We start from the raw sequence: 20,256 nt of genomic DNA, 5'->3' as shown, positions 1-20,256 counted from the left end.
GTGTCTGGGGCCCTGAGCGGAGTGTGTGTGTCTGGGGCCCCGAGCGGAGTGTGTGTGTCTGGGGCCCTGAGGAGCAGAGTGTGCGTCTGGGGCCCTGAGCGGAGTGTGTGTGTCTGGGGCCCTGAGCGGAGTGTGAGTGTGTGTCTGGGGACCTGAGCGGAGTGTGAGTGTCTGGGGACCTGAGCGGAGTGTGTGTCTGTGTGTCTGGGGCCCTGAGCAGAGTGTGAGTGTGTGTCTGGGGCCCTGAGCGGAGTGTGTGTCTGTGTGTCTGGGGCCCTGAGCGGAGTGTGTGTGTGTCTGGGGCCCTGAGCGGAGTGTGTGTGTCTGGGGCCCTGAGCAGAGTGTGAGTGTGCGTCCGGGGCCCTGAGCAGAGTGTGTGTCCGGGGCCCTGAGGAGCGGAGTGTGTGTCCGGGGCCCTAAACTGTGGATGTCTCTGAACTCATCTGTCAGTGATTCACATTTGACGATGGTCTGACTCTCGTCACTTTGTCCAGTTGTTTCTATTTACCGTAAATTTCAGACAATAAGCCGCTACTTCCCCCCCCCCCCCCCCCACGCTCTGAACCCTGCGGCTTTTACAACAGTGCGGCTAATTTATAGATTTTTTTACTGCCTGACGGCCACTGGGGGGCGCTCTAACAGTAAATGCAAAAGTGAGACATGGGGAAAGATGAACTGATGCTTTTTAGACACAGTTTAAAAAAGAAAAAGAAAAAAGTCCTAAATTAAAAAAGTTCCTAAATAAAAAAATAAAAAAAGCCCTTCAGTGCATCGTCTTTCTGTGTAAATGTCACATGTTTCAACACAAAAACCTGCGGCTTATATTTGTACAAAACAAATATAATCTTAGAGAGAGGGACATTTATTCTGCTGTAAACACCAGAGATCTCTTTATAGTACAACTTTACATATTATGTTATTTTCAGTACAACTGTATGGGTTCTTGGGGGCCCCCTAGTGGCCTTGGGGCCCTAAGCAGCTGATTATTCTGCTTGTAGTCAGAGCTGGCCCTGGGTGCAGATTTTTGTCGAGTTTACAGTAAAACGTTTTTGTTTTTGTGCAGCGCTTTTCAAACTTCAAGTCTCTCAAACGAGCTTTACATGAAGGAAACACACACACACACACACCCACACACACACACACACTGGGGCGAGGGGGGTTAAGTGTCTTGCACAAGGACACGATGACAATATTAATCTGTGGGAGTACGATTATCACGGCCGAAATAATCACGATAAACGATTATATCAGGATATATAGACAGGTTTCACATTTAAACAGATTTTATAATAATAATAATACACTTTTTTGCAGTGGGTGGTGCAGTTGTCGGTGTAGTTGGTGGTGCAGTGGTCGGTGCAGTGGGTGGTGCTCTTACCTCACATGAGCAGGTCCTGGGTTTGATTCTGGGTGTTTCTTCGTGTTTTGCTTGTTCTCGGGTCTGGACTCTCCTGAAAAAGAGTTTTAATATCAGTTTAACTCTCCGGGTTATTTTTGTTTTACATTTTTATTATTTATGTGTGATTTATTATTATTTACTTTTTTTTTAATCTACAGTCGTATTGCACAGTTTTAACATATTTTAATAATGATGACAAAAGAGTTTTCATCTTCACATAAAAAAGTAAATCCAGTGTTTCTCTGTGCGGCTTCTTCAGGTGGAACTTGGACAGTTTTTCGTTGGATTTTTAAAGTTTATTTTATTTACTCATCATTTTGGTCCAGGTTTAGTCCAGGTTTAGTCCAGGTTTAGTCCAGGTTTAGTCCTGGTTTAGTCCTGGTTTAGTCCAGGTTTAGTCCTGGTTTAGTCCTGGTTTAGTCCTGGTTTAGTCCTGGTTTAGTCCTGGTTTAGTCCATTTTTAGTCCTGGTTTAGTCCTGGTTTAGTCCTGGTTTAGTCCTGGTTTAGTCCATTTTTAGTCCTGGTTTAGTCCTGGTTTAGTCCTGGTTTAGTCCTGGTTTAGTCCCGTTTGTCGCTGGTGTACCTCTCTGAAAGTGTTCTTTGGTTTGCGACTATAGACCCACTGTAAACACAAACAAACACAAACACAAATAAACACAAACACACACACACAAATAAACACACACACACACACACACACTCGTGGCTCACACGTGGCAGCAGCTCTGCGTTTGTCCCGTTGGCGTCGCACACTTGGCTCTGCTCTGGGGCGGGTGAGGTGTGAACAAGCTCCTCACAAACCTCCCGTGTCCCTGAGGCCGGCCCGGGGCACTGCCCATCAAACACACTCTGGACAGGCTGGACTCTGCCCCGTCAGGCTGGACTCTGCCCCGTCAGGCTCTACCCCCGGGTCAGATCTGCTCCTCTGCGGCGCCGGGGGACGGATAAAAGATAAAGAGAAGAGTGTTTAGAAGAACACACAGTCAAAGGGGCGGGGTCAGTGGAAACTTTAAAGTTTTAAAGTTTAAATTTGCATAAAAAGCTGTTTGATAATTTGCATAATGAATTAAAAATAACTACATTTTAAGGAAGGGCATCTGGCTTTAAACCTGCTTAACACAATCAATAAATCACATTTTATTTGGAATTAAAATCAAGGCTGAAATCTTTAAAATGAATGAATATGAATCAGTTCTTGCTTAAAAATACATAGAGAAACATGCATTCTTACACTCAGCAGCCTCGCCTCTCCGCAGATCTGCCCTTCTTCTTGGCCTGGTGATAGCAAATTTAAAACATACTGCGGAACATTCCAGGCAAAACAATGGACGTCACTCTGAAGTGTTATAAAAGTGCCTCTTATTTCAGTTGTCCATATTTGGGCGTTTCTTTTGGTGACTTCCTGTTACGGGCGACATTTTGAGGACTGTCCACAGACAAAACATAAAATATTTAGTTTTAGATGGTCATAAAGTCGTCAAAAGTGTCGAAAGTCTGATACTGATCACTACGCAAAAAATCTAAACTAGATTCTCATTTGAGCAAGTATCGATACTGCAAAAAAACAACAAAAAAAAAACACATTAACAGGACAAAATTTGAGCTGTTTTTGTGTTGTTTTTTTTTACTTTATTAGAGCTAGTACAAGCCTCATGCAAACATCCAGGAAGTACTACTATTTATTTACAATTTATTACTTTTTTATCTTCATCGTGGTATCGTAATCAGTATCGAATATTAAGTGAATTCCCTGGTATCGACATGTATCTGCGGCGGTTTATTTACTTATTTTCTGCTGATTCATTTTATGTTTCTTCTGCTGTGATTTAGCGCTTTACAAAAATAAATCGAGCCGAGCACATTTCTGCATTTCAAAGTCCGTTTGCATCGTCGGCTTTGGACCTGGAAGTTCAACGAGATGACGCTTCAAAGAGCTCGTTATTTATTTATGTGTTTAAGGACTGGGGTCGTTTACATCAGAAGCTTCATAATGTCCAGAGAGGCCCAGTTAAAACCGACGCCTTCAAAGATCAGAGGCTCCACGCTCGTGCATAATTAAACACAGTCCAGCGATTCATCTGGAAACAGAGATGGAGAGGGTGTAATCTGAGGGTGTAATCTGAGGGTATAATATGAGGGTATAAAGTGAGGATGTAATCTGAGGGTATAAAGTGAGGGTGTAATCTGAGGATGTAATCTGAGGGTAAAAAGTGAGGGTGTAATATGAGGGTGTAAAGTGAGGATATAATCTGAGGGTGTAATCTGAGGGGGTAATTTGAGGGTATAATCTGAGGGTGTAATCTGAGGGTATAATCTGAGGGTGTAAAGTGAGGGTGTAATCTGAGGGTGTAAAGTGAGGATATAATCTGAGGGTGTAATATGAGGGTGTAATCTGAGGGGGTAATTTGAGGGTATAAAGTGAGGGTGTAATCTGAGGGTATAAAGTGAGGGTGTAATATGAGGGTGTAAAGTGAGGATATAATCTGAGGGTGTAATCTGAGGGTGTAATATGAGGGTGTAATCTGAGGGGGTAATTTGAGGGTATAATCTGAGGGTGTAATCTGAGGGTATAATCTGAGGGTGTAAAGTGAGGGTGTAATCTGAGGGTGTAAAGTGAGGCTATAATCTGAGGGTGTAATATGAGGGGGTAATCTGGCCCAGATCTAGTTCCGGGTCTATTTTCTGAGGATGTAATCTGTGGGTGTAATCTGACCCAGGTCTAGTTTCTAAGGGTGTAATCTGAGGGCGTAATCTGGCCCAGGTCTAGTTCCGGGTCTATTTTCTGAGGGCGTAATCTGGCCCAGGTCTAGTTCTGGGTCTACTTTCTGAGGGTGTAAACTGAAGGTGTAATCTGACCCAGGTCTAGTTCTGGGTCTACTTTCTGAGGGTGTAAACTGAAGGTGTAATCTGACCCAGGTCTAGTTCCGGGTATATTTTCTGAGGGTGTAATCTGAGGGTGTAATCTGGCCCAGGTCTAGTTCTGGATCTACTTTCTGAGGGTGTAATCTCCGTATAAATGCCCAGGTCGTGATGTGGCTGTGAGTTTGGAAAAAGCACAGCAGGAACATAATTCTTTGGTTTGATCACGCCGCCATCTTGCAGCTCCTCGAGCCCATTAGGGGGGTGCTCCACAGTGACCTGTGCTCAGTGGAGCTCTACGGAGCGTTTAGGAGCGCCGTGTGTCGGCCCCTGGAGGGAGCGAGGGAGGGTCTGACGTCCCGGTGCAACACGAAACATTTATTCAACCGAGTTCAGAAATGGATTTGTTCAGTTCAGTGTTTTAGGTAGAACTGAACCATTTGGGAAAAATATTTATTTGGATTTTTCTGAGCAGCTCTGCAATTAGATTTGGAATTTATGTTTCAGGATTCTGTTCAAAGTTCAAAAATAAAACTGCAAACTACACAAGAATTTAAGATTTACAGTGAGTAGATTTACACAGAAGACAGGATGTTGTGGTTGTCGTTGCCAATTGGATTCATTCAAATTGCAATTTTGATTTGATTGATCCGTCTTAAAGCTCCAATATTTTGTTCTAACTATGATTTTAAAATGAAAAGTGAATTCTCAGTCCAGTGACATGGAATAAAGTCTGTGTAAAATAATAAAATAAACAGCTAAATGTGCATTATGTCGACTGTTCAACTTGGTTCAAGACAAATGTGAACACAAAGTTAAGTCCTAATATAAACTTGGTCTAGTCCAGGTAGTTCCAGCTGTAGTTCAGGGTCTGGCCCAGGTCTAGTTCTTGGTCTAGTTCTAGTCCAGGTCTAGTCCAGGGTCTAGTCCCAAACATTGTAATATGTGTAAAGATGAGCACAGCCGTAGTGACTTCAGTTTCATTCTCAGACCTAAACCTGTTTGAAACAATAAAAACATAAAAAGTAGAACATAAACAAAAACATGATTTATCACCGAGTTTTCAACAGCAATATTTAATATTTACACAAAAGAAATACAAATTTCTTTAACAAAAATGTCGCCCTGAAGTCTTTTTTCCATTGTTAAGGTACAAATATACAACTGATACAAAAGCGTATGAAATAAAGAGTCCGTTTGGGGCGTTGGGGTGGAGCAGAGTCGCGGGCGGCGGCAGAGCTGCTTAAGTCGAGTCCGTATGAGGGGACTTACACTGGGCCTTATTGATCCTCCTCGATGAGTCAAGTCCAGGCATTAGTTCCAGCAGGGTGAGTCGGCCGCTGTCTGTGAGCCTTTCTGCTGGGCGACATCGCAGGGCTGAGTGGAGCTGGGATGTGCACTTTTGATTTTGATCTCCCCAACATCACTTCTATTGACCGCCGCAGCGTCCTGTGCTTTACTCGCTGAGAGCAGTACTCGCAGAGGCCTCGCCGGGAGCTCGGACACAGCCGTGGTTGCGTTATCCGCGGAGCTGTTGACAAGGCTGCGATGATGAATCTGCCATGGTCTAGTGACGCCTGGTCCTAATCACGGCTGTCATCTGCTGTATCCACTGCACACCGCAATCACCAAGCAGGTTATCACGGGACAGAGCTCAGACCCCTAATGTTTGTGATCCAGAGTTTCACTTTAAAGTTGGACACGAATCTTCTCCGGGAAAACCCCATTTGCGACTGGTCAAAAAAAAATAAAAAAAATCAAGATTTCTAAAACGTCAACTTTTCTTTGGCAGATTTTTTTTTTTTTTTTTGAGTTGCAGTTCAGATTTAAAACTGGCACTTTTAGTAAGTTTGTTATTTATTACAAACCAAAAAGAAAGAAGTCAGTCTTGATATTCAAAAACACTAAACTAAAAAGAATATATTAATAACATATTTCGTCACGATAAAACATTGACCCAAAGTGATTTTGTACAAAAAAAAGCACCAGTGCATTTTATTTACTAATCTAGATATTTTAATTATTAGCAAATTATTATTTATGGCTGTTAAAGAGCATTTGAAATAGTCTAAATGAAAGGCCCCGTTTAACAAAATGAGATGGTAAGTGCTGCCATCTAGTGGTTACGTGACAGACTGAAAATAGTGTCTAAACAGGCCTGACACAAAGTCCTCAGCACTTTTTCTGATTCTTGGCCTCGTTCCCCGTTAGAATGTCCCGTCTTTACACAGTCCAGCACATCTGTGACCTTTGACCCTGCCCCGGCTCTGCGTGCGGCCCTTTACCGGCCATGAGCAGACGACAGCCCTCCTCGTAGTCGTCCTGGTCCACGCTGATGAGTAGCCGCACGCCCTCGCTGCCCGCCGCGCTCCTCAGAGAGTCTGTGATGAACACGCCTTTGAGCGCCTCCAGCAAAGCGCCGCTCTGGTAGTCGGCCCAGAACGCGTGCAGGTTACCCAGCTCCGTGAACTTGATGTCGCACACGATGGAGCCGAGGTTTCTGGACCTCAGGACCGAGTTGGCCTGACTGAACAGCTCGAACTGACGCTCCAGGGGCTGCCGCTTGTCTGACGCCACGCCGTTACGTAGAGCCGACTCGTGCTCCAGGTACTCGGCACGCACACGCAGTCGCACGTCTGGGAAAGGAGAGGCAGGAGGAGGAGAGAGGTAGGAGAGAGAGAACAAAAGGGAGGGACAGAGGAGGAGGAGACAAAGGAGAGAAGAGCCAAGAAACAAAAACAAACATTAGAACCACTGGAGAAACTTAAAGCAGCCGTCAAGTCAAAACAGTCACAGTATTTCAGTACAGAAATACAAAGAGCTTAAGAGCAAGAGGGATTTTTAAAAAGGTCCTCTTTCTCAATGAGGTGACTGATTACGTACTTTGCATTAGGGCCAGGCATAAACGCAAATATTCAGCAGGGGAGAAGTGGAAGTTTCAATTGAGTTGGTGCAACAATGAGCTTTTTTTTTTTTTTTTTCAGAACATTTTGGAGCACAAAGCAATCTCCTCAGTTAGGGACTTTCAGATTGAAAAAAACTCTTCACGTGAAAACTTAAGGTTCACCCTGTAGTATGGACACTGATGGAAAGTTAGGCTCTGAAGTGCGTCCTTATATGTGGGATTAGTTAGACTGGGCAAAGGCAGGGGGCGCTGGAGTCCCACAGTATCGGGTTTGGTGGTCATGCAACAGCACAGCGAGAAAGAGCAGAGGATACATACTGTCCTGAGCCAAAGCACGGCTGATCCTCCTCAATATTCAGGAGCTCCGAGAGGAACCAGCGACTGTAGACTGCTGCAACAAAGATCTGCCCCTCGGCCCTCCAGGTGAAATAGTTACCATTACAATCAGGTACAGCATGTTCTTACGCTACAATCTCTTTTAAAAGACGTCCTCATGGGGACAAGTTTATGCAAATCACAAGGAAACAGCTACTTTTTCTATAGAGTTAGCTGGAAAATGTGAAATATTCAGTCTGGGCAACAGTGGCACATCCAGTGAATATAAACACTCTGAGGAAAAGGCCTTCATTAGAGCGTCAAAAAACCGTGTCAAAGTGTCTTAAATAGAAATGTACTTAAATAGATTATGTTTAAGTCCAATTTTCAATATGATCTACAGTTGAAAAACATAAATTAGGTTACAAACTGGAGTTCAAAAGCATAAAAAACCCTTAAGGCCTTTGGCAGTGTTGCTGTGTCATATCTGCTGCTGTGACAGGGCGTCATCGTAACAGCCCAAAGCTAATTCCCTATTTAGCAGTAGCAGGTCACTGGTATTGTATAAATAATGGGAGTTCTAACAGTATAACCTTGCGGCTCATTACATCAAGGCCTAGAGCTACAATAAATACCTGGCCTTTATGTAATTGCTGTATTTATGGATCCATCCCATTTGGTAGTGCACACGATGGCGCTCGAGATAGTGGCACAGAGGAGAGGGCCATTTAAAACCACTGGAACACAGCGATAGTCATTTTGTTAGGGTTACAGAGCACTTCACGCTTCATCAGACACAGAGACATCCACTTAGACAGGACATTAGGAAGCACAGCTTTCATTTTCTCTTTAAAACGCCCGGTCCGTTTGGCTTCCTCCAACTCACAGAATAGCAAAAAAAAACTTAAGTACCCATTTACGAGGAGTCACTTGGCATGGAGAGCTTCAACTCTTTATCGATCCATTTTTCTGCTCAACCACTGAGTGAGTGAGGAGTTGGGGAGTGCAAAGAGGAGCAGCCAGAGCCCTCTCTCTGTCCCCTACAACATTCACTCAGGAGTTTGAACCCTTTTGTGAGCGTTTAGAGTTCTCTTGGTGTGAGCGCATACAGTTTCCTGACACACCGTTGGATCTTTTACTGCGAATAGAGAAGGGAGACAAGAGAAAAGCACAGGTGGGTTGGACATGGGACGACTTTAGACTTTATACGATCGCACTTTTCAGAGTTGAGAGTAATATTTTTTGGGGGGACGTCACGGTTCAATGCGTTTAACGGATCCTCGTCGGACAAACAAAGCACACGACACACTCGAGGGGAGCTGGGGAAGCCATTTTGTTCTCCAAATATTCATCCTGGACATTTCAAAGTCGACCTCTTACAACCCTCGATCACTACGCACAACAAAATACAACAAAGACGCTGGCTGTTGTCCTGCGTCTAAGAAGTAGGCGTGTCATGATAATCACGATATCGAGTTAGACGTTACATGGAACAGTGGTTTTTGAGGGTCGGTGTTTATCAGGGGGATGTTTTTCTTGGACTAGTGGAGAACATTTAGTTATTTTTGTGTTTTACGATAAGATTTGAGCTTCACGAGGTTGAATAACTAATAATAACTTTCTACTACGCGTTTCTTCCTGATATTTTGAACACTTCTAAAGCTTTTTTGTACTCATACTTTCAGGTTTTTGTGGCATAAACCAGTTTCCGTATTATCGTTTATCGTCTATATTTTCTTCAGCGATATGTCGAACTTCGTGACTGGCCTGCTAAGAAGTTTGATACAGACCACGAACAAGAAACTCGATAAAAAAAGAACCTACAAGCTTCAACGTGGAGGTATGACGCATCAGTATAAGGCTCATCTTCACAGAGCCACTTTTGTGCACTCATTATTTCAGAAGATGTGTGGTGAAGACGTTTGAACCAAAGAAACACAGCTCCTCACAGACGCGTTATAAAAGCGAATGGGCCAAAGTGGTTTGTTTGTCCGAGCTCAGAGCGCGCGGCTAAATCGTGACGTCAACTCTGAAAAGCACCATTAGGCACAGCACAAAACGCTCCTCAGGTTAAATCAACTCTGAGTTTACAATTTCCATTTGCTCCGTTTCACACAGTCGATTAGCTCTGTTTTCTTTTCCAATATGGAGATGGACTTTTTACACTTCAAAATCAGCTCCACGGGGTGTCCGCAAAGTCTCTTTACCATTTTAAAATGTGATTACAAAGGCTGTTGATAAGATAGATTAATCAGATGTGTTCTATTGTACTCAGGAGTAAAAGCCAAAGTTAAATCTGGACAAAAAGTTGTAGGAGTGAAGACGTTTAGCTGCTCGTCCAAGCCGCGGCTTGGACGAGCAGCTAAACGTCTTCACTCCTACAAGCCGCTTCTTCAGTTCTGGTCAGATTCCTGCTGGACACTGCCTTTTATCTGTCTGAAGGAGGCGCTAACGACACTGAAACTGGAAACGGCTTTTGTTTAGTTTCAGCCTTAATGGGCCTACTGGCTAGATGTATTGTTCTCTTTGTTTCCTTTGTTTGCTTTGGGTTTGAGGGTGGATTTATAGATGGGGGACAGGTGATGTCTAAGGCTTTATCTGAGTAACGTCTATTGTACTCAGTGGTTACATTACATTTTTGTATTTCAGGAATCTTGTTGTTTAAAGAAGCATCCGTTAATAAACAAGGAGTACTCATTTTTTTAGGGGCTAATTCAATTCTTTGGGGCTGTGTTAAAAATGTCATGTATCGAACAAAGATATGAGACATTACTGGCAAGAAATCCAGTCCGGTCTTGATGTGCTTCACGAGGTCAAAACTTTGGAAACCACTGAGTCCGACAGAACAAATTTGATTAACAAATCTCATCAATTGCTTTTGTTTTACATACACACACACAAGAGACTTTATAGACACCCTGTATATAAATAAACAGCTTTGTCCAACAGTGAATCATGATTCTTTCTCTGTGGTTGTTACACACATGAGGTAGCAGAGGTCTAGCAACATAAGCAGGAATTCCTCTTGCATTTTGTGGCATTTATCATGAAGAAATGTCTACTTTGACTCAAGCTCATTTATGCTCTATGTTCGAAACGCACACGGATACATGAGGGGCTTCAGTCCGTCAGTTAGTCCTTTGCCCCCGGACCTCGTGAAATGTGCCAACCGCTGGAGACGGTAGTGAACACGGCTCGACCGTGGAGGCAGAACTTTTAAAAAGTCACTAGATCTATTGTTTTTCTTCTTCTGTTTTGGTTACCTTCAGAACTGACTTTGATCGCCCACTGGTGGTCGTTTTTACAGAACACAGACTTGACGGTTGGGAATAAAATAAAAAAATGCAGCTTGGAACAGATGGATCAGTTAACGTACGAAATGGGAGCATAAATGAGCCTTCAGACATTAGCAAACATTACAGTGAATGGCCTGTTTCATGGGAGACTCGCTCAAGGACTGGTTTAACTGGAGTGACTGCACGTTTGGGTTTGACCACTTTGACAGACACAGACCTGGAGACTGGACAATAGAGACCGAATCACATGTGACGACATTAATCTAAAACGGACGCTCCAGGTTTCTCAAACAGTGAAGCTACATCGCATGAGTTTAAAGCTGCACAATGGAAATTTTCTCACCAACGGTCATGGAGATGATGCCGCTTTGCCTGGAAATGGTCCACAGTATGACATTAAACATCTACAAAAACATGCGACGCCATCAGAGCGAGTTACAAGCCAGATCTGTGGAGAGGCAGGCGCGCTCACAATAAGCACGCCTGGTATTTTGAGCAATAAAACCACCCATAATTTAATAAACACACGCTTGGCAGGTTTAGTGCAATACTGGAGCATTTCAGGCAAACTAACATCTCCACGGAGGCAAGAACGTGGTGTAAAGAAACAGAAAAGTTACATAGTGCACCTTTATTAGCATCCAAACATCAAATTTGAGTCGAGGGTGGCGCATATATGGAGCAGTTACGTCATGCTTTTGTGGTTCTAGATTATTCTCGGAAAGACTTTAGAGGGAACAGGGCGCTAAAAAGGTACAAGTGATAATCAATGTAAAAGGTGAGCACAGTGGCAGCCCCTCCCTGCTGAACAAGGAGGAGCCGGTTTACCTTCGGCACGGCCCAAAGCAGTGAGCGAGCATGTGAAACCCAGAGAGTACGCACAGAGAGACTGTTTTGAACTGTTCCTCAAGTCTCCCTCTGTCTCCGAATATTCGATCACTGAGAGTCACTGTGGAGTCAACCTGAAGGGATCAGATGTGGGGTCAAGACAGCAACACGTGGACAGGCACATTTCAACTCAAGAGCTAAGAGCGGCCAGTCTCCTTTTGTTAGGTCATTTACGGAGCCGGGATTCAAGCTTTACGTCATAATATGGCAGAAAAGCACAAGTCACACAATGAGCGGCTGATGTTAGGACTTTACAAACTGGACCAAGCACTTTTTTTTTTTTTTTTAGCTCGTAGTTTCAATAAAAGTATAGAAACAGGAGGCAGTAGTGTACAGAGCGACTCCTTGTATCTTTGTATCCAGTTTTATGGAGCTTAAAAGTTGGCTTAACGACAGCAGGGTTTTAAGTTACTGTGTCTAGCAGTTAGGGATGTAACAGGAAAAAAAAAAAAGACATTATAATAAATATATATGGACTTCTGCATTTTACTGTGACACTACGACAAAACGATGAGTTGGAGGAGGAACAGAGAACAGCTTTTACTTCTACAGTCTTAATATTTTAATATGAAATAAGAACAAGCAGCTCTAAAGGTTTGTCGAGGCTTTAGGAGAGAAAAATCTAGGGATGCACCAATCCAGCCTTTTCTGTTCCGATACTTGTAGCTTTAAGGATCTGCCGATATCAACCGATACCAGGGCAGAAAACAACATTTATTTCCTTTAAACAAAAATAAAATGTGTGATGTAGCCGTTAATTAGCTCTGGAGTAACAACTTCTTTCTATGAATAAAAGTTCAAACATTGATTATGACCAAAAAAAAGCATTACTACATCAGTTTATGCCCAATCAGGATATCGTCTGAATCGATATTTGGAAGCCGATATCTGAGCCAGCACATTTTTCAGTATCGGCGTCGATATCTGGCACCAGAATCGTATCGGATCGGTGCATCCCTAGAAATATCAGATGAATAATGTGATACTTTACCATGCACAGGCCTGTCACGATAACACATTTTGAAGCACGTTGTATCGCTACAAAGAAAAATACTACTAAAACTATTAAAATTTATACTAAAACTACTGGTGCAAGCAATAATAATCCAGAGAAGAGACTTATTCAACTCTCTACTGCTCAAATCTTTCTGTAATGCAACAAAATGTAGATAAATGTACGCACGATAACAACTGAACTCAAAAATATCTGGTTTCGGCTTCATACACTGAAGATTAAGTCTGTACAGAAATCATCATCGTGACAGGCCTAACTATGCGATTTGGATCTTGTTACATCCCTAGCAGCTAAAAGTAGTGGCTGTAAGAGGTGAAGATGAGAAGGATGATAAAACAGATATGACGACAGAATCTCCTGGAAAAAGTTACATGTGAAGTCCACGTCGGGTAGAGAGGAGTCACTGAACATCTGAAGAGCTGCGAGTGTGAGATTTCAGACTTTTGTATTGATTTTGCTCGGGTTTTTGTCATGGTGAGAAAGGGAGGCTGTTTGTGTGGCTTTTTGACATGTACGGATAAGAGTCGAAGAGTAAAGAGCTGGAGTTTAGTGGCAGTGTTTTCAAACATGAGATCTCACAAACCCTTTAAGGACAGACTCCCATTTTGAAATGCACCTGGGTAGAGCTGGGTACGGTTCAAATATACAAAATATAAGTGGTACAATTTTAAAAAAAATTAAAAGGGACAGTATACAAGTATTTTGAAGTAAAATATATTTTGACTGTATATATAAATGGGTTTTTATTTCACTAACTCAAGATATGCACACGAATAACAGACAAATGATTTAAAAGACATGAGAAAGACTGAACATCCCCTAAAAGAAAATGGTATTCTGTTGAGTTTGATGACAGCCACGCAGAAGAGGAAGTGGCGCTCCATCTTCCTCTGGAGTTGGTGGATTTGTTCAGAAGTGACACCGAGGATGAAGAATTCAGTGGATTTATTGATTTGGAGTGAGATCCAGAGTAAACCTGTTGCTTGTTTTTCTTCTTTATTTATCTGATTAACTGTTAATATCTTACGTTAACAAACCAGACACGTGTTCAGTTCTGTCTGTGCTTCATGGAGCTGAATAAATATAAATGTGTTACGTTAGCGTGATGTACTGATATTCAGCCTGTTGTTCTCTATTTGATTCTTATTATTATAACTTGTCTTTAAAGATAAAATGTCTGTTCTTGGTCTCAGATTTTGTAAAATAAATTTCCCCAAAAATAAGACTTATAGTCCAGTGCGACTTCATCTGAATCTGCACCACCTGAAACCCAGTCATTTCAAAATCAGCTCTTAGGGTCCAAAGAAAACCACTGCGTTTGTCTCTACACTTACAAAGAGTTAGTAATAATTAAGATGCTTGGTGATTGGAAAGTAACAGTAATAGTTTTGGACACCTGCAAACTGTTTAAAATGTTCTGTTACCCCTGTTTTTAGTGAAACTCTTTTTTTGTAAATTTCAACATTATGACTCCATTTTGTCCTTGGATTTTTGATGCAACAAAAAGTACAGTCGTTTTTTTTTTTTTGTTTTTTTTTAAAAAGGTACCCAGCCCTACACTTGAATTTACAGCCAGAATGATGACATGTTTTTGACGTTTTTACATGTCGCCCGAGACATGTTTGAGGTAGAAGACTGTGTTTTACATATCTGTGTAATGACATGATGGCGTTAAAGAATGCAGTAAACATGCACATGACGAGTGTGTGCTCTGTCAGAACACGACGGCACAACCACAGCCATTTTAAATACTTGAGTTTTGATAAACGTGATGGAAAAATGAGAAAAAATAAAACAGGAGTGCAGTAATCGGGTGTAAAATGACTGCATGCAGTAAAAAGTTAAGGCCAAAACAAAGTGAAATATAACTGAAGGTTTGGTTCTTACCACAGGAGACGCTCTGGGGGACCGGGGGAGGTGGAGGCTGGCTCGGTTTGGCCAGTTTCTTGGGTTTTCGGGACCAGCCGTTCCCCCTCTTCCGTCGTCGTTTCTGGGCAGATGCGCCAGGGACAGGAGAGTACAAACCTGGAGGAGAACATGGATACAATGAGAGACAAAGCATCAGACGCCCTACACTGGATTTTAAAAGTGATGAAGTAGAACAGAACAGGGTATAGACATGACTGGAACATGGTTATGGTTTCCAGCACTGACTATTTTGAACCATGAGTGAAGATCTGTTTTATTTTGAGCCTTTAAAGAAGCAACTACGTGGGTGGGGTTAACGCTGATGTTGAACCATGAACCAGATAAAGAACTGCCAGATACTACTGATTGGAAGTTATTTCTATGTGGTTTTCATCAAACTCCGCCCACTCAACCTTTTCTTTCACTCTGATGTTCAACCATGACAGAAAAACAACTGTCTGGAATAGTTGTAGATAGTAGTTTCAACATAGTTCTTATTCAATCTTATGCCAGATTGGACACACATATTGTCCTTAACAGTTGTAAAAAGGTCTATTACTACACAAAATGGATTCTTGAGATCTTTAAGTCATGTTCTAACACATTTCCCTCCTCAAAAACATTCATGAAGTTGTGTTTTGTTTCATTCACGTCATGTTTGAGTAAGACTTTATTATTAGTCTGGAACAGAGCATTTTGAGGTTTGGAGGTGTAGACACCTTGTGATGTCATGAAGTGGTAGTTTTTACATTGATAGATACTTTTTATCTTGGAAATTCCAGCTGTGAAATGATCCAAATGATTCTAGTGAAGGTGTTTGGAGTTTAAAAACACAGTGGAACAGAGTGTTTTCAGTTTGAGAGAAGAACGCAGCCTAAATTTGCAGGTTTATGCGTTAAACATGTGAGAATGAAACAAAACACAACTCCAGGTCTGTATGTGATGAGGAAACAACATGAGAACAGACCAGAAAATAATATATAATAATAATAATAATAATATGGGCCCTTTAAAAGCAGGTGCCATCGTTTACTGTAATTTATATTTGTCAAATAGCTTTGCATTTCACTGTATGAAGGGAATTTTCCTGAAGCAGAAGAAACAGAAGTCATGAACAGGACCTTTCACAGACGTACTTGGCTTACTGCTTAAAAACATACATTTGAGTCCGGTTACTAAACCAGACAGCCTACAGTTTAATCCGGTTACCTGATCTCCCCTGTGGAGTGAAAGTGGACAGAGGCATTTCAGTGGCTCTGCAGGTTTGGGGCATTCCCGAGGAGAACATCACCTCTCTGTGCTCTGCTCCACGCCAGTGCTGGATTCTCTCTGGAGAAACTTAACACATAAAAACATAATCTCAACATCCTCCTTAAAAAAGGCCTTTGTTCTTTGTTAGGATGCCTTAGCCTTCTACTGGAGCTGTTCAAATGAGAATAAAAACACTGGATCGCTGCAGACTTTAGTGTCGGCAAATTAAGTGATAGATTAATCTGAAGTAGTCGGTGAAATTGTACGGACTTTGGAAACAAACAAGGAGGGGCCCTTCATAGATGAGGGACTAATAGGGGAGTCCAAAAGAATGTAAAAAATTAAAAGCCAACTGATATTAAAACTAGTACTGATAAAAATACCATATATTGCACATAGTTGGACCTATCCTGGAAGGTTTTTGAATTGTCTTAGTGTTGAATATGAAACTATATTTTATTGTTTAAAGAAAAAATGTTTTATTATAATTAGGGTATCAAAGTCTGTATCAGTATCCAAGTATTGGGCTTTTTTTCTTATTATATAAATTTCAGTATTGTGACAGCACTTCCATCTATTGATCCATAAGTTGAAACTAAGTATTATGCCTGTAATTTTGTTTTGAGCAAACCGGTGTATTTGGCTCCCCTCTCTTGCATGTTTTTTGTGAACACAGCTACATTGAAAAAAAAATAATAATAATAAAAATTGATTTCTGACAACTGAACAAAAAGTTTCAGAGTGAAGACGTTTGGCTGCTTCTTCAGTTCTGGTCAGATTACTGCTGAACACTGCCTTTTATCTGATCAGAATCTGACCAGAATCTGACCAGAATCGAACCTGGACGACTGAGGGATTACACAGACACACTACATTATATCCACACGTCTCACCTGTCCTCCTTCTCTTATGGGACACAAAGGGGAGCAGGTCGTGACGGGTCAGGACTCGGAGCAGCTGTAGTAAAGGCTCCAAGTTGCCCTCACTGATGTACCCTCTTTTCTCCAGCTCCAACAACAACTCAAGGCCACTTTTTGGCTTATGAGAGGCAAATATCGGCTGTGGGGACGTGCTAACGTTAAATCGTCGCCACAAGTTTAAAAGCTGAGGACTCGGGCGCACTCCCACATCATCCGGATCGTCCTCGCTCGGCTCCACTGTCCAGCCTGTAGGATCAAGCGGGTGTTGCACTGTACAAGTTTCATTTAAAAGGAAAGAAAGCACCTCGATGTCAGTTTCAGTCAACTGAGAACCAACTATTTCAAAAACCTCATGAAGAGACAGCAGGCCGTAGTAGTTGAGGCACTCGTTTTCCTCCCAGCAGTGGAGATTCCTGAACGGATAGCTCAAGCGATGTGCTATGGCCATGATCAGGGTTAAATTTCTTCCCAACCTCCTTAATCTGCAAAAGAGACAAGCAAATGTAATGCAAATACTAAGATCACCCTAGATCACCCTGTATTATATGGTTTTCCGCTTGTCCACACCTGTTAAAAACATCGAAAGAAAACTACTAGGTGAGTTGTTTTTCTCTAATTTTAACAATAGGCCTACAATAGAGGAATTTCAAGATTATTCAGTTAATCATCAATTGTGAAACAGCAAACAGAGCCTTTTTGGGGAAGCGTCCAGACTATGGAGCAGCCTCCCTCTGCTTGTCAAATCCTCGCAGGCTTTAATACAGTTTAGTCACTTCTTCCCCCTGGCTTTTAATACTAGATCTTGCCATTTCATTGTTCTTTTCCTGTGTATATATGTATCGTGCTATCTGTGTATTTGATTTTTTGTGGACTTATGGTCAGCTGGAGTTGTTTTAAATGTGCTGTATAAATAAACTTAAACTGAATTCAATTATTCATGTGAGAATGTAATTGTATGAAGAAAAAAATAAAAAATATAAATGAATAAAAAATAATAATAATACTTGTGAGGAAAATAAACAAAAATAAATAAAAACCAAATAAGCCTTAATGTGAAGTGCTATTTCCTCAGTTTTTAATGTCACAAAGATATAATTCAGATCATTAAATTTCATAAAACTGAATTTAAAATAATAATAATAATAACACTTTCACTGTTTGATTATTTGGTCAATGACTGTAACTCTAAAATCTGATATAGTGCCATCTCTGAAACACAAGATACAAATAAATTTCAATCTTTCTGAAACAGTGTCTTCCCCACCCCATAAAAATGTCTATGTGTCTAAAAACAAGCAGAAAAGACAAATCTACTTACTTGTTTCTTATATTATGATAAACATATACAGGTAAGTGCGGTGCTGTTCGGAAATCCAATAGTTAAAACGCTGTGGCATCAATTAAAAACCCGAAATTGTCCGAAAAATAGCCTCAAAACATAAAAATAGCCTGTGTATTTGAGAAAACAGCTGACTGTGTTAGCTGTTACCCTGTGTTAGCTTACAAACAGGACAAGAAACTCAAACAAATCGCTCGTTTTTATGGAATTTACTAGAAAGAGCTGTTGCTAAGGCCGTGATCAGCTGTTGTTTACGTTTAGCTGAAGTGGCTCTGTGCAGTTAGCAGCAGAAGGCTAACACTGAGCTAACACTAAGCTAACACTGAGCTAACACTAAGCTAACACTGAGCTAACACTGAGCTAAGCTAACACATATTTAACTCACCTGCGTGTCTTTGCTCTTCGTCTTGAGGCGTAAATGTGCTCAGTTCTCTTCCTCTCTGTATCTTTAAAGGCAGCTGTTTGTTTTAATGATAAGGTTTGATCTTTGCAGACACGGGATCAAATTACCCAGAGGCCCGCGCGGTTACGTAACCAGTCACGTTTCTGTCCCTGAGAACAAAAAAAACACAACACAAGAAACGTGCGGTTATGACAGAGTTTACACGACAGAACAAGGCTAAAAAGACATGAAAACACGCGGAAATACACGGAATGACGCTTTGTTTAGCTTTACCAAGAGATACATGATGTTTAATAAAGTGTTTTTACGGTTTAGACATAATAAACCATAAAGGTCAAACTCGCTGCAGAAATGGAAGCGTTTAAGCTAATGACAGCTAACAGTGCTAGCTAAAACACACACGTTAAACGCTACGTAAAAGATTTAAAGTGGATTTGTGTACAGACCGTTATTTCCTGAGTAGATCTTCTGGCAAATGCGAGAAATAAAGACTGAAGTGACAGTGGATTTGAGCACCAATCAGAGGGAGGTTCTAATGCGCATGCGCCAGCCCCTGCAGCCTGCACAGACCAACCCAAGACCAGCCCCAGACCAGCCCCCTGCAGCCTGCACATTGCACATTACACATTACAGTCCTCTGCAGCCTGCACCCTACAGCCCCAGACCAGCCCCCTGCAGCCTGGCAAGACAAGGCAAGTTTATTTGTATTGCACAATTGGTCCACAAAGTAATTCAAAGTGCTTTACAGAACAAGAAAGACATTAAAATCACAATACAACAAATCAAAACATAAATAATCATCCCAAAATTAACATTTGAGCAGAAAAGTGCAGAATATGCACAGCTAAACAGAACCGTTTGAGCCTGGTTTTAAATATTGTCAAAGTAGAGGCCTGTCTCACATCTTCAGGGAGAATGTTCCAGGTTTTAACTGCATAAAACTCAAATACTAATTCCTAATTTTAATTCAGTCCCGGGCTAGTCCTGGTTTAGTCCTGGTTTAGTCCTGGTTTAGTCCTCCTCATGTGAGATGGTTCATGTGGCTCATGTGGGAGATGTTCTTTGGTGCTGGTCCATGGAGAGACTTGTTCACACTGAGCTGCTTTAAAGTCTCTGAGCCACAGGAGCCACAGACCTGAGCCACAGGACACATGTGTGAAGTACTTCCTGGTTCTAGTCCTGACCCAAGCAGCAGTGTTCTGGATGTTCTGTTCTGTCCTGTCCTGTTCTATCTTAAGGCTCGTTTGCAGAGGCCAGTGAGCAGGACGTTACAGTCGTCTAACCTACTGGACCCTGCACACTACAGCCCCAGAGACAATCAGAATCCATGACACAATAATCCAAAACAAATGATCAAAAAAAGTGGAAGAAATTAACAACCAATTTTTACTTAAGTAGAAGTAGTGTACTTAAGTAAAATTTTAGGCATCTGTATTTTACTAAACTAGATTTTTAAGTCAATACCTTTTACTTCACTACATTTGAGAGCAGTATCTGTATTTTCTACTCCACTGCATTTTGAACTGGAAAAGTAAAAGTATTTTTATTATTGTGTGAGACCTGCTGAAAAGGCTGAGGGTTTATTTTTAACACGTTCAGAATTTGAGAGGAAAAAAACAAATAAAAACAGATAAAACAAAATATTGATTCAGTTGTTTCTGCTGAACAAAACTCAGCTCAAATCTTTATCAAAATCACCACATCTGAAGCTTTATTAGATCTCAAAATCTGCACTATATCTGCTCTATGGTTTGTTT

The 20,256-nt window shown here is 41.6% G+C and overlaps 1 protein-coding gene across 2 annotated transcripts; it reads right to left on the bottom strand.

The window, feature by feature from the left end:
* Window positions 1–5,319: 5,319 nt before the first annotated feature.
* dedd1 (death effector domain-containing 1) lies at window positions 5,320–19,042 on the bottom strand. 2 transcript variants are annotated; one of them, XM_033980476.2, is made up of 6 exons: window positions 18,946–19,042; window positions 18,482–18,648; window positions 16,731–17,239; window positions 15,796–15,924; window positions 14,566–14,703; window positions 5,320–6,895 (listed from the first exon to the last, which is right to left on the bottom strand). In XM_033980476.2, exons 3-6 carry the CDS (start codon window positions 17,203–17,205, stop codon window positions 6,483–6,485), a joined length of 1,155 nt encoding a protein of 384 aa, XP_033836367.1. In that variant the 5' UTR covers window positions 17,206–17,239; window positions 18,482–18,648; window positions 18,946–19,042; the 3' UTR covers window positions 5,320–6,482. The 2 variants fall into 2 exon arrangements, with proteins under 2 accessions (XP_033836367.1, XP_055083677.1); XM_055227702.1 differs by having other exon boundaries at window positions 18,482–18,642; window positions 18,946–18,971.
* Between the last annotated feature and the right edge of the window lie 1,214 nt (window positions 19,043–20,256).

The sequence above is a fragment of the Periophthalmus magnuspinnatus genome, chromosome 16, assembly GCF_009829125.3.
Source record: "Periophthalmus magnuspinnatus isolate fPerMag1 chromosome 16, fPerMag1.2.pri, whole genome shotgun sequence".
In the NCBI taxonomy this organism is placed as follows: domain Eukaryota; kingdom Metazoa; phylum Chordata; class Actinopteri; order Gobiiformes; family Gobiidae; genus Periophthalmus; species Periophthalmus magnuspinnatus.
Note: the sequence above shows the minus strand (reverse complement) of the source record. Positions and strands in the feature narration are given on the sequence as shown.